General features: G+C 44.3%; 1 protein-coding gene across 8 annotated transcripts in view; it reads left to right on the top strand.

The window, feature by feature from the left end:
- LOC138638492 (arf-GAP domain and FG repeat-containing protein 1-like) overlaps positions 1-14,042 on the top strand; it is a 78,375-nt gene that overhangs the window by 26,733 nt on the left and 37,600 nt on the right. For all 8 annotated transcript variants that reach the window (XM_069727829.1, XM_069727827.1, XM_069727830.1 and 5 more), the window contains exons 2-5: positions 3,375-3,468; positions 7,370-7,485; positions 8,964-9,126; positions 12,676-12,853. In XM_069727829.1, the coding sequence (XP_069583930.1) occupies positions 3,375-3,468; positions 7,370-7,485; positions 8,964-9,126; positions 12,676-12,853 (551 nt within the window). The remainder of the gene's footprint in view (positions 1-3,374; positions 3,469-7,369; positions 7,486-8,963; positions 9,127-12,675; positions 12,854-14,042) is intronic.

Below are 14,042 nucleotides of genomic sequence, written 5' to 3'. Positions count from 1 at the left end.
ATTGTAGGTACAGTTCAACTGTGAGACACAGTCATAAAAAAAAAAAAATTCAAAAAACCACATTGTATGACTTTTACTTAATTTGCATTTTATTACATAGGACAGACGTTTCCTGTAGTTCTTGACCAAGTTTGCACACACTGCAGCAGCGATTTTGGCCCACTCCTCCATACAGATCTTTCAGGTTTTGGGGCTGTTGCTGAGCAACATTGAGTTTCATCTCCCTGCAAAGATTTTCTATTGGGTTCAGATCTGGAGACTGTCTAGGCCACTCCAGGACCTTGAAATGCTTCTTACGGAGCTGCTCCCTAGTTGCCCTGGCTGTGTGTTTTTTTGGTCATTGTCATGCTGGAAGACCCAGCCATGACCCATCTTCAATGCTTTTACTGAGGTAAGGAGGTTGTTGACCAAAATCTTGCGATACATGACCCCATCCAACCTTCCTTCAATACGGTTCCGTTGTCCTGTCCCCTTTGCAAAAAAGCACTCCCGAAATGTTTCCCCCATCATGCTTCACGGTTGGGATGTTGTTCTTGGTGGTGTACAAATCCCTTCTTCTTTCTCTAAACATGGCCAGTGGAATTGATACCGAAAAGTTCTACTTTGGTCTCACTTGATCACATGACCCTTTTTCCATGCCTCCTGTGGATCATCCAGATGGTCATTGGCGAACTTCAAGCGTGCCTGAGGCTGTGCTGGTGTGAGCAGGGGGACCTTGCGTGCCCTGCAAGATTTTAGTCCATGACTGTGTAGTGTGTTACTAACGGTAATGTTGGAGATTGTGGTCTCATCTCTCCAAAGGTCGTTGACCAGATTCCCTCATGTAGTTCTTGGCTGATTCCTGACCTTTCACAGCATCATCCTTACCCCATGAGGCGAGATCTTGCATGGAGCCCCAGACCGATGAAGAATGTCAGTCCTCTTGTGTTTCTTCCATTTTCTAATAATTGTGCCAACAGTTGTTGCCTTCTCACCAAGCTGCTTGCCTATTGTCCTGTAGCCCATCCCAGCCTTGTGCATGTCTACAACTTTGTCCCTGGTGTCTTTCGATAGCTCTTTGGTCTTGGCCATTGTGGAGAGGTTGTAATGTATTTGATTGTGTGGATAGGTAACGAGTTCAAACAGGTGCAATTAATACAGGTAATGAGTGCAGAGTAGGAGGCTTCTTAAAGAAGAACTAACAGGTCTGTGAGAGACAGAATTCTTGCTGCTTGATAGATGATCAGATACTTATTTCATGCAATAAATTGCACATTAATTATGTAAAAATCGCACAATGTGATTTTCTGGTTTTATTTTTAGATTCTGTCTCTCCCAGGTGAAGCGTGCCTACGATAAAAATTAGACTTCTCCATTCTTTGTAGGTGGAGAAAACGTGCAAAATCAGCAGTGTATCACATACTGTACTTATTTTCCCCACTGTCCAGATAGTGATGAATGAATCAGTTTGCAGGACCCTGATCCAGCGACCATGCCAGTATTCCATGATCACCGGACTCGTGCAGACTGCCTCCTACCAGCAGCCCCGATGACCTCGCATTAGGCCTAAAAATCAGAAAAGGCACCAGAGATCCCAGCAGGTAGAATGCGATTCACAGCGCTCCCTTCCTACAGCCATGGAATATTGCTGTGGCTACTGGGCCAAGGTGCGGCGAGCATATTCGCTTATCGCTATACATTTCCACAGTAGCTGCCCAGAAAATGTTTTTTTCATTTTCCTTCTATAACAATGTTCCCTTTTGATTGAAGAAGCCAATGCATAGTGATGACAGTAATATAGTGTCGGCTAATGTTCTGAGAGTGTGCCAGCTGTCCTGGGTATCACTCGCCCACATCTGCTATTCCTGCTCGCCCTACAGTACGGCCCAGCCACATGCTGCAAGGTGCATGCACCCGTAACACTACACTGATATCCGATCTGCCAGCGTGTAGAAGTGCTGTTATCGGTGTCACCCAGAGAAGGCGCGCTGTAACAGCATGTCTATTAACTATATAATGTGGATATGACAGGCCCTAGAATGTAATACTCATCATTCAGGTGTACTGCGTCTGGGTACTGCGCTGCTTTTCTGTCTCCTTGGCATTTGACCAGGCTACATGGCAAGTATGCTCCTCAAATTGCAAGAAAATCAGTTTTTCCTGGTAATTGCCGCAATGCAATGCAATGCCATTCCATTATAATGAATGTTTTATGTATTCCTGTTTTATGTTCTAAAAGGGGTATGCTTGTTTATATAAAGTGATGACCTATTATTAGGATATGCTATCCATTCTGATTCAGAGAATTGGGGGCAGCAGTGCTGGTTTAGTGGTGCGTCCTCTTAGCCCCCTCTCGCCCGCTTTCCACACCCCGTACAGTGGTGCTCCCACCGTCAGCTGTGCAGGGACCTGCTATGTGGTCCTATTATTGTGCATGTGACTGTCTGCAGTTCCTTACTTAGCTGGCCTACTGCAAGCGCCACTGTGGAGAGAAGTTGTAGATTGGGGTGCACTGCTGCCCCTTTATTTTCATGATCAGTGGAAATTCCAGAGGTTGGACCCCATCAGTTACAGGTTCTTCTCACAAAATTAGAATATCCTCAGAAAGTTAATATTACAGTTCTTCAATACAAAAAGTGAAACTCCATATATTATATAGTCATAAAACGCAGAGTGATCTATTTCAAGTGCTTATTTATGTTAATGATGATTATGGCTTTCAGCCAATGAAAACCCAAAATGTTGGCCTACTGAATTGTATGCTTGTAAATGCACTCAATACTTGGTCGTGGTTCATTTTGCATCAATTACTGCATGAATGCGGCGTGGCATGGAGGTGATCAGCCTGTGGTGCTGCTGAGGTGTTATGGAAGCCCAGGTTGCTTTGATAGTAGCCTTCAGCTCGTCTGCATTGTTGGGTCTGGTGTCTCTCATCTTCCTCTTGACAATACCCAATAGATTCTCTATGGGGTTAAGGTCAGGCGAGTTTGCTGCCAATCGAGCACAGTGATACTGTTGTTGTGTCTTATCCGTGTGTTATGTTGCTATCCTGCCTCGCGTAGGCCGCCAGAAATGCCATAGAGCTGTCATGAAGCTGCCCTTCCTCTGCTATCTCTGCCCTAGTCTAAACAGCAAAGCTTATAAGGGAGCTATAGAAAAATATTTCAGCTTACTGACTGTTAAAATTTAACTAACTTCAGGATTTTATTTTTTTTTACCGCATATGTATAGTCACAAAAAAGATAAAACAAAAAAAATGAAGCAACCTGTGTTTAGCCTACATGAATATGTATATTAATGGCAACAAATGTATTTTTAGGAGACTCCAGTAGGAATTTTCTCTAATTGAGCCATCTTTCCTTTTCCTAATGGGTCTTTCTTTTGATCTCTCGCAGGCGCGGATTGAACCCACCCCACCGAGTGAAGTCAATCTCTATGACCACGTTTACTCAGCAAGAAATAGAATTCCTCCAGAAACACGGCAATGACGTAAGTGTCACCGCATCACCCGCACATCAACGTAAATCACCCGTTCAGACTGATCATGTCGGAGCTGTGCATGCAGTGGATATGCTGTGGTGTAACAGGGCAGACTTCCACCTCTGCAGACCCCTGCTGTGAGCATACACTTCTCTGTATTTTCCCCTTGGGGTATGTTAACATGTGGAGGATGCGCAGTGGATTTTGCACCTTAAATCTGCAGCAATTTAGAGCACAGTGTTAATGGCTCAGAGCTGAAGGATCCTCATTCCTATGCAGGAAAAAAAAAGTTCCCTGCTCAAAGTACAAGATGAATTATATGGTGAAACTGCAGCACGATGCACCGCAGAACATGCAGCTTGTGCCGCAGAATTATTCGGCTGTGTCTGATCTCGCACTAGTAGAGCAAGTGTCCAAGACCTGGGGGGGTCTGCTGCTGCATGGATCTCGCAGATTTGCTAGGGATCCAAGGGGTAGTGTTTCTCCTTGTGGAGAGTGGCATGCCAACGTGAGGAGACTTTTAGGCCTTGCAGTGTTTCTGTGGGAAATGGAATATGCAAATCGCCTCTTCAGGGAGGAAGAGGACTAGAACTCTAGAGCCACCTATTGGAAGTAGCAATGCTAAAAGTCAATGTCGACCCTTTAATGAGCCTTGTCACATGACTTGGGATAAAAGCCAAACCAGAACACTGTGCTTTGGGCAACTACCCTTCATCAGTGCAAAGTGTAAGATCTGGTTTGGCTAGGTAAGAAGCGTCTGACCGGAAGCCAAGGGGTAACGCTTGTACTGTGTGCTAGGAACAGCATATTCTAATCTGTTTCTGCAGTTAATTCATGTATTTTCAGTTTTCAGTGCCATTGCATTGTTTTGCATTTATGTTGGTGAATCTATGGTGTACATGCACCTGCATAGTTATTTAGTACTTTATGAAGTTCTAGCCACTCGTTTCCGTGGGGGTCCAAGGTTCTGATATTGAGGACCTATCCTTAGGCTATGTTCTCAGTATATCAGATTGGGGGTCCGCGTCCCCGCACCCTATGGATCAGCTGTTGTAAGCTAAGGTGGTGGCCAGATGTAGATGCATTGAGCTGAGCAGCACAGCTTTATTCCATATGTAGTGGCCACTGCTAGGTCCTGCAGAACATCTAGCTGCCACCGTGGCTTATAAAAGAATATGACAGATTAGCTCATTAAACGATGTTAAAACATAAAAATAATCTGTTTATCTGAAAGGTTTTCCGTTGTTTTCAGCCACTATAATCCACACTGGCCGTGGTGTGAGCGTTTGTGTGCACACATCGTGATGTTTTGCCCGGTTCTTTCATGTTTTTGCTGAAACTAAAGGACTTGTTTCTGGCTGTGTAAATACACCTTGTGAGCCCAGTCTGGGCCGATCAGCTGATCACTATGCGGGCCTTTGTTTCCTAGCAGGAAGGCCCTGACTATAGAGCAGGAAATTATAAATGGTGACCTTTATGTTTCCCTGCCAACTCAGCTACTGCCTGGAGAACGCAGAGCAAAGTGCTCTGATACACAGCTGCTTCCTACCCCAACTGCAGGCACGTAGGAGATTTCTATATGTGCCCCTCCCCCCTAGAAAGATCGGGCTTGTTGAAAAACTGTTATGGCTATCAGGACCCCTCCATGTACAGTAGATTAGCGATGATCAAGCTTTTCTGGTTTGAGGGTCACAATGTCAGGTTAGACTAATCCGAAGGTGCTCAATCCAAAAAAACACATTCCTGACATATTTACATGGTATGTCGTAAATTTCTAAACCACAAGGCTGTGGTCTATTGCACCACAATCCCAAAGGAGAAGGCCCCACACTAAAAACTCAACACATTCCAGGCCCTCCTGGCCAGAAGGCCACAGTGACCGAGATCAGTAGCATCCCCATCGCTGGAGGTTGGAAAGCCTGTCTTTCTCCCAACATCTCCATGGGCTTAAACCCCCAGAGATGCCTTTCCTCATGAGGGTGGAGGACCAGGGAATGCAGGCGATGATGGATCCTGATGACCACATTTCCCCTACAGTTCAGGAGGGAACACATAAAAGAGCCACATACCAAAAAGTGACAAGCACACATTTGTAGATTGTGAGCCTTCGCGGGCAGGGTCCTCATTCCTCCTATACCAGTTATGACTTGTATTGTTTAAGATTATTGTACTTGTTTTTATTATGTATACCCCTCCTTACATGTAAAGCGCCATGGAATAAATGGCACTATAACAATAAATAATAATAATAATTCAGAAATGAATAAGATGGTGATTTCTGTGAGGAGCAGACCTGACCTTCAATAAGGAATTTAGAAGGCCTGTACCTAGCCAGGAGGTCGGATTAGGGCGGTGTGCTTAGGGTACCGTCACACTATACGATTTACCTACGATCACGACCAGCGATATGACCTGGCCGTGATCGTAGGTAAATCGTAGTGTGGTCGCTGGGGAGCTGTCACACAGACAGCTCTCCAGCGACCAAGATGCCGAGGTCCCTGGGTAACCAGGGTAAACATCGGGTAACTAAGCGCAGGACCGCGCTTAGTTACCCGATGTTTACCCTGGTTACAAGCGTTAAACTAAAAAAAAACAAACAGCACATACTTACATTCTGGTGTCCGTCAGGTCCCTTGCCGTCTGCTTCCCGCACTCAGTGACTGCCGGCCGTAAAGTGAAAGTGAAAGCACAGCCGCTGTGCTCTGCTTTCACTTTACGGCCGGCAGTCACAGTGCTGGAAGCAGACGGCAAGGGACCTGACGGACACCAGAATGTAAGTATGTGCTGTTTGTTTTTTTTTAGTTTAACGCTTGTAACCAGGGTAAACATCGGGTAACTAAGCGCGGTCCTGCGCTTAGTTACCCGATGTTTACCCTGGTTACAAGCGAACGCATCGCTGGATCGCATCGCTAGATCGGTGTCACACACACCGATCCAGCGATGAAAGAAAGTTCTAAACGATCTGCTACGACGTACGATTCTCAGCAGGATCCCTGATCGCTGCTGCGTGTCAGACACAGCGATATCGTAACGATATCGCTGGAACGTCACGAATCGTACCGTCGTAGCGATCGAAATGTTATAGTGTGACGGTACCCTTAGAGTTAATACAGATAAAGACTGGAAGTGCTGTGCAAACATTCCACCCCTCATGGGAGCCCACACCTAGCCAGTTGGGACACCTCAGGGTCACCAGTCCTGGGGCACACTTGACCTTCAGGCTCTCAAGCTGCTGGGCTCATGGCTTCAGTCTCGGGGGTCACAGTCACCTGCAGGATGATTATGCACGCCATCCTTTAACTTCTGCCCAGTGTGAATTGGTGACTCCCCCATCATCATTGGCTTTAGCTGCTGAAGAAGAACAGATACTACTCTTGTTCCAAGAATTCTACGACTCAGATCTTTTTGGACTATAGAAGTTTAGTTTTCTTCTGTTTATACCCCAGAAATGAAGACACCGTAAATGTGACTCTATTATAGTTGTGCTACAACCATGCATGGTCACCTCTCCATCTCACCATCCTATCACTATATGGAGGTGCCATAGATGTACACACCATTATTATATACTTGTCCTTGCTCCCGTGCCATCTGCCGCGCCTCCACCTGGCATGGGCATACATGAGAGCAACTTTTAATTACAGAAACTGGAGCATTCAATAAGTAAATTCTAGTCAGGGGGTCGGTTGAGTCTGGGTTATTTGCCAAAAACCTAGAGAGATTTTTATTTTATTATTTTTTCCCCTCTGTGTAATTCCTTCTCGGTCGGAATGTCAACCACCTCGACTTGTACTGACTGTACTTCTTTATACAGTGAGCTTTTCACCTTGGAATCCCCGTGTTTTTATAAATGAAAGTAATGAGTACGGTTATCTAAGATTATTCTGAATCTTCCATTGTTTTATCCTAGGTGTGCAAACAGATTTGGTTAGGATTGTTTGATGATAGGTCGTCTGCTATCCCAGATTTTAGAGATCCTCAAAAAGTTAAAGAATTCCTACAAGAAAAATATGAGAAGAAACGATGGTAAGTGCTGCCTAACTTTTCCTACACATATAAGATGAATTGGGTCTGAGCAATTGGAAGGTTTTCTCACTGTAGAAAATAAAAGCTTAAAGTTAAGATGTTACTTTCTAATGAACAGCGTGAGTCTGACTGCCAGGTTCCTCACTGATCCTCAGAATGATTGGCTGCAGCGTTACTTTAGCACTGTGGGCACTTCATGGATTTGCCCTGCATAGTTCCATTTTCTCATTAGAGACCTGCATTTACTTGATTTCTGCTGCTTCCTGCATCACATCTGCAAGCCTTGTGTAGACACACAGGGGTGAGCAGGTACTTTAGTTTGCAAGCCGAAAGCACATGGACCAGGGCTAATCCCACCGAACACACGCTCTCCTTCTACCGTGTGCTTAATACTACTCAGACAACACAGGGTGAGGGTAAAACAGTGTGGCAATACTTTACTGAACCATAAAACAGGTAAATAACACAAAGAACAGTCCCAGCAAAATACCCAAGGTGGTGCAAAATTAGTCTCAGCCTTCCGCAAACTCGCCGGGATAAGAACAGCTGTGACTTCAGAGCTTCCAGGGCCAACAATCCCCACCAGTACCACGCACAGAGAGGAGTTGACAAAAAGCTTAGGAAACTGACAGTCCATTGAGGTACAAGGCCAGGTGACCGGAGGGTCACAACCTGGCTTCTGTGAACATCCATGGAGCCAGATGACCAATGGGTCCTAATCCTGGCTTTCTGAAACATATCCATGGGGCTCAGGTGACTGTTGGGTCCAAATCCTGACTACCCCAGATGTATCCATGCGTTCAGTGATGGTCTATGGAACAGATCTGGATTCTTTAAGCTGGGGCCATGGTCTCCCTAAGCTGGCATCCTGTAGAATGTCAATTCTCTGTCCCTCGTGATGGAGCCATGATCTGGCAGCTATCAAGTAGTGTTCCTGTCTGGTTTTGTGAAAAGTCTCTGGATCTCTTGGATGTTTGGATGTATCTTGTTACAGAGGCATATCCCCTTTTATAGTTCACAACTGTTCGTCAAGCCATTAACAGGTCAAGCGGAAGGAGTGATGAGGTTAATCCGCAGTGTTTGATTATTTATACCTTATCCTTTAATGTTTGCAAGTCAACAAACTGCATGGCCTGGTATAATGGGTAATTAACATATCAGCAAACATCATTCTTCAGTGACCCTGCATCCCTGTTTTGCAAAGAGAACAGTACAATAAACTGTAGGTGCTGATATAAAAGGTAAATAACAACCATTCATTAATTTAAAAATATCAGTTTGACCTACAAGAATCAACATTTCAGACTCTTGACCCACCAAAGAAAGAAACACACAAACTCGTAAGTCACCATATAGATAACAGTCTATGCCTCCTGGCTTCCTAAAATAAACTTCTGGTTAATTAAAATAAAATGCTGTTGTCACACCTTGCTTTTCCTTTCTATTGTCCCCTAACCGTGTGTTAATTTTTCATTTAGGTATGTTCCTCCAGAACAAGCCAGGGTTGTGGCCTCTGTCCATGCCTCTATATCTGGGTCCTCCGCAAGTAGCACCAGTAGTACACCAGAAGTAAAACCATTAAAAACGCTATTGGGGGACACTGCACCATCCCTGCAGCTGAACAAAGGGACCCCAAGTCAGGTGAGCAAGTAACTACAAAATTATAATTCAATGAATGTCAAGGATTTTGTATTGGATGCAACAAAATTTACCCTGCAGCATAGGCACCATGGGACGCTCCCACCACACGGAGGCAGACAGTTTGTGTGCCGGGATACCATGCAAATAGTGCTGCAAAGGGTTCAATTGAAACGAGACGCAGCTTTTCATAGAAAAACAAACTTTGGCTTCTTCTGGGCACAGTAGTACGTTACATCTGAGGACGCATTGCTCAGTGTTTTCCTGTGTTCAGTTTCCTATCAGCACACACCAGTCCCAGTGGCCCACCTATGTCTACCATGCCTGTAGGTGGATCTGGCCCTGATTGTAGAATTAAAAAAACAAGACTAGGATTGCGCTACTTTTCTTTAATTTACTGCAGATAAATAGTCATATACCGCCATTGACTTCTGCTGTAAACTCTCCCCTTCCTCCTAACAGTTGTTGGCAGTTGTAATGAACATGTAATACTTCCTAGAGTTCTGCCTTACTTTGGTAGAAGCTATTAAATGGCGAGAGCTCCACTAACCTACTTTTCTAAAAGCATTACGCTACCTTTGAGACCTGCCCACATCCCATTACACTACGTGCACAACTCAAATATTCCGTCTCTGTCGTTCAGAAGCGCTAGCGGAAAAATGAGATTTCTGGATGACGCATCCTTGTTCGGATACTACTTTGAGGGCGCTAGTAATTGTCAACAGGAAAGAAATATATCTTGGTACCGTGTTAGCCAGTGGATAGAAAAATATTTAGAATTGAGAGTCCTCAGTGGTTGATACCTTTTAATGGCTAACTGAAAAGGTGGTAATAAATTGCAAGCTTTCGAGACTACACAGGTCTCTTCATCAGGCAAAGACTAAAACAAATTCTGAAGAATCACATATTTATGCACAACATAGTATAGGGGAAAAAAAACCATGGATAAGCCAGGTGACATGAAGCAGAATTACCATGGGTGATAAACAGTTACGTCCATAAATATTGGGCCAATTCTTAGATAAGGATTGTTTTATTGTCCTGTGATTAAGGTCTCTGTTGTAATGACCCTTCATGGTCTGAGGGGCAAGTTCCTTAGTTGATGTAAAAAGACATAAATCCATGTGACACATTCATTCCTGCATCAAGACTGTCAAAGGTCGTAATCAGTTTATATTCCCAGACTCTCCTGTCTTTCTGCGATTTGAAGTTTCCTTTCAATACAAGTAATTTCATGTCCATAATGTTATGATTTGGGAGACAGAAATGTATGGCCACCGGTGGACGTAACTGTTTATCACCCATGGTAATTCTGCATCATGTCACCTGGCTTATCCATGGTTTTTTTTCCCTTTTTTTTTTTTCCCTATACTATGTTGTGCATAAATATGTGATTCTTCAGAATTTGTTTTAGCCTTTGCCTGATGAAGAGACCTGTGTAGTCTCGAAAGCTTGCAATTTGTTACCATCTTTTCAGTTAGCCATTAAAAGGGATCAACCACTGAGGACTCTCAATTCTAAGTACCGTAATTGTCAAATCATTTGTTTGCTATGAATGACCTCTAAGAAGATGAAGCACATGAAGGCGTGCAGGTTAATGGTGCACATCTGACATGCCTTTGGCTGCTGCGGATCATTACAGGATCATTAGAAAGCGTTAGGAGCTGGATTCTATATTGAATATTCCCCTGGTGGTCCATGAAATGACGACACTAACTACTTTAATGTCCGTCTGTACGCTTTGGTCACACTCAAGGAACGCTGTGAGTGAGTTGTAATAGCAAAAAACATTAAAAAGGAGTTAGAGGATTTCTGGGCTTGGATATTGATGACCTATTCTCAGGATAAGTCATCAATATCAGATTGGACGCCCGAAATCCTCACCGATCAGACAGCAGCCGCACGTGTACAGAGCCGGAACACTGCAGCTCCGACCCCATACACTTCAGTAGAAGCTGAGCAAAAATGACCTCTGGAAACCTCCTTACTTGTGTAGCTTATATCGAATAGTATGATAAGTTAGAATTAACAAGAGAATGGTGTTGAGTAAAATGGAAGACACTACTTTGAGGTGGTCAGGAACAATCTCATCCAACTGATTTGACTCCAAATTAGCCATGATTGTCCAGTTAGAATTGGCTTTATTTCTTCATGATGAAACATCTAGGTCTTACGAAAACATCTAATCCTAATGGAGCCCTCCCATATTGGAGAAGAAATGGATGAGGTTTGTGAGTGTAAGATAAGCCACTGGCAGGGTTGTATGGCAGCAGCTTTCTTCTCTCTGCTGAGATTCTTGAAGGTTTGGCTGAGTTGAGAGCGCTCGTGTTTAGCGGAGGCGCACTTTGGCCACACAGGTGTATAATTTCCAAGTAATTGTAGGGTGAAATAGTGAAATTTGGCCTTTTCCGCCTCCTTTTCTGCTGTGTATGTGCTACACTAGACCTAGAAGGTGGAGTTGAGCTGCTCCACTAAGATGGGGTGAAGTTTGGGGATGAGTACGTTTTAGGATTGTCAGCCTACATAAAGCAATGGAGCCATTGCGCTGCTCCTCCTGCACGTTGCTGCCTCTCTGAAATGCTGAGACGACATCCGAGCAGTTTCCCAACTGCATTTCCTTTTCCGTGATGCCGCTTCCTCCCTACAATCTTGCGCTGACTTTGCTCGTAGATTTTTGAGGCGGTGAATGAAAACTTCCCCTTGTTTTTCCTGTCCATCATTCGCTCCCATCCGTCAGCGCACAACCTTTTGTTCCAGCAATGCCCTCCCTCTTGCCTACTCTTCTTTAGTAATCCCTTAGTAGCCATTTTTTTCCCTCCCTAGAAATGGCTTTTTCCACAAGTTGTGCTAGTTTTTTAGTAATGTGACTTGGCAGTCATCACTGGGATATTCCCATAAGCACAGAAATAATGAACTCCCCAGCTAATTGCTGGATCGTGAGCGCTCTCTCCGCGGATGGCTACTTAGGAGGTGGTGCATTATGTGACATTTCGCATTACATTGTCTGCCTGCTGAGTACATTAGAGCGCGGGTGCGGACAAGAAATATGGTGCCATACAATAGCTGTATACTACTGGGCTCTAAACCTCTCTCTCCAAATGCTACCAGTAGATCCCAATGGTTTTAGGTCACTGGATTGCTATATTGTTGACATGGAAATACACCGCCTGGACATGTCCGGACGCTGATGAGTTGTAGTATCACAAAAATGTCCATTTTGAGTCCTTTTGTTTTTACACCTTTTTTCGGCCTCTATCTGATGTGTGGTGGCCTATAGGAACATTGCAGTATACCTTGGGAAAAAGGCGTTCACTATAGGCTCAGTGTACACTTGGCATTACCCCTGTGGACAGGTTCAAAAAACATAATTTTTAAATTAAAGTTGTGTGCAGTAGCCACACGGGAAACTTGTCAGCCGTTAGGTTAACATGTAACGCCGATCCCGACGCTGAAACTTAGGCTGTTTGCTTCCACTGCATGTAAATAAGCCCCGGCAGGAGAGGACATGATGTACGTAGCTTCCTGGCTCGCTAACAAAGGTCTCTTTTTCAGTCTCCTGTTGTGGCTCGTAATCAGGTGGCCCAGCAGCAGCATCACCACCACCACCATCATGAGCGGAAACCATTTGACCTCCTGGGTGACCTCGGAGCAGACATCTTTGCCACCCCTGCACCACAGCCAGCTGCTACTGCTAATTTCGCCAATTTTGCAAACTTCAACAGTCATACTGGTAAGAAAAAGACTCTACTTTATTCCAGCACTGAATTGTATTTATGCCGAACACTGCTGGTTTCACACATGTCTATATCGAGGTACACGTATGGGCCGCAATATACGGAGTGGCCATGGGGGTCTCGTGGCCCAAACGCAACAACGTCACATATGGGTATAAGGCTGCCGAATTCGGGGCAGGAGACCTACGGTCAGTCTGTAGATCACGGTTCTTCCTTGGACCATGATACACGGATGTGTGAAACTGGACTTGCAGCGTAAGCACAGAGGACAGAAAGCAGAATGTCAGAGCTACAGCAGCTGATTGGCTGCAGCTGTCATGTGACGTCCCGCTTGCTTAAGAGCCCGCCGGGAATGCGGGCAGCAGAAATGGAGCAGTGCTGCCGGTCTGGTAGAGAATGTCTTGTTTTGGATAAAAACTTAATGGTGAAAGTGTGTATTAATATGGAAGCCCCCTGGGATCGGCTGTTAACATTATGGACAATCCCTTTAAGAGGACATATGCGTCAGGAGTTGTGTAGGGATTTCCTCCAATATTACTGAATGTTCTATATGTGACACAGGCCTCGCATAGATTTAGAGCTTTGTTAGTGTTTATTTCCAACTTGTTCCTTGCAATTGTATTGGTCAAGGGGCAGGTTTAATAATGCAGGGGGTTACTGAATAATTTAGGGTTTCTCGAGAAGCAGTATCGGGTTATCCTGGATTCTGGCCAGTTGGTAGGGAAATAATGAGTGCTTTGTGTTTAATGACATCTCGTACCTCTACAATTGGGCACTCGCATCTCATTATACATAACCGTGTTCACATCCATCCTTTCTCTTTTATGTTTAACAGTACCTTTTTTTTGTCTTTAGTACTGTAATAAAAGAAAAAACCTGGTTGAATTTTGTTTTGGGTTTACATTTATTACAAAGAATAACATTTTTGGTGTAGGATTAAATGGTCTTAAAAGGAATGACCTGTTTAAATACATTTTCTCTGTTAACTGTATGTTTTGTTTTTTTTTGTTTTTTTTTCCAAAGATCTTGCAATTTTCACACAGGCCACTCTGACTATTTTAGACTCTGACTTCCTGACCTTTTATAGAAGACTTTTCAGCAGTCTCATTATCCTCAGAGGCAGGATTACAATGGCAGATAATACCTGTACACACAGCTGATAGCAAAGGATCCACCAATCACGCT

The sequence above is a fragment of the Ranitomeya imitator genome, chromosome 5 (assembly GCF_032444005.1).
Source record: "Ranitomeya imitator isolate aRanImi1 chromosome 5, aRanImi1.pri, whole genome shotgun sequence".
NCBI classification, from domain to species: domain Eukaryota; kingdom Metazoa; phylum Chordata; class Amphibia; order Anura; family Dendrobatidae; genus Ranitomeya; species Ranitomeya imitator.
Note: the sequence above shows the minus strand (reverse complement) of the source record. Positions and strands in the feature narration are given on the sequence as shown.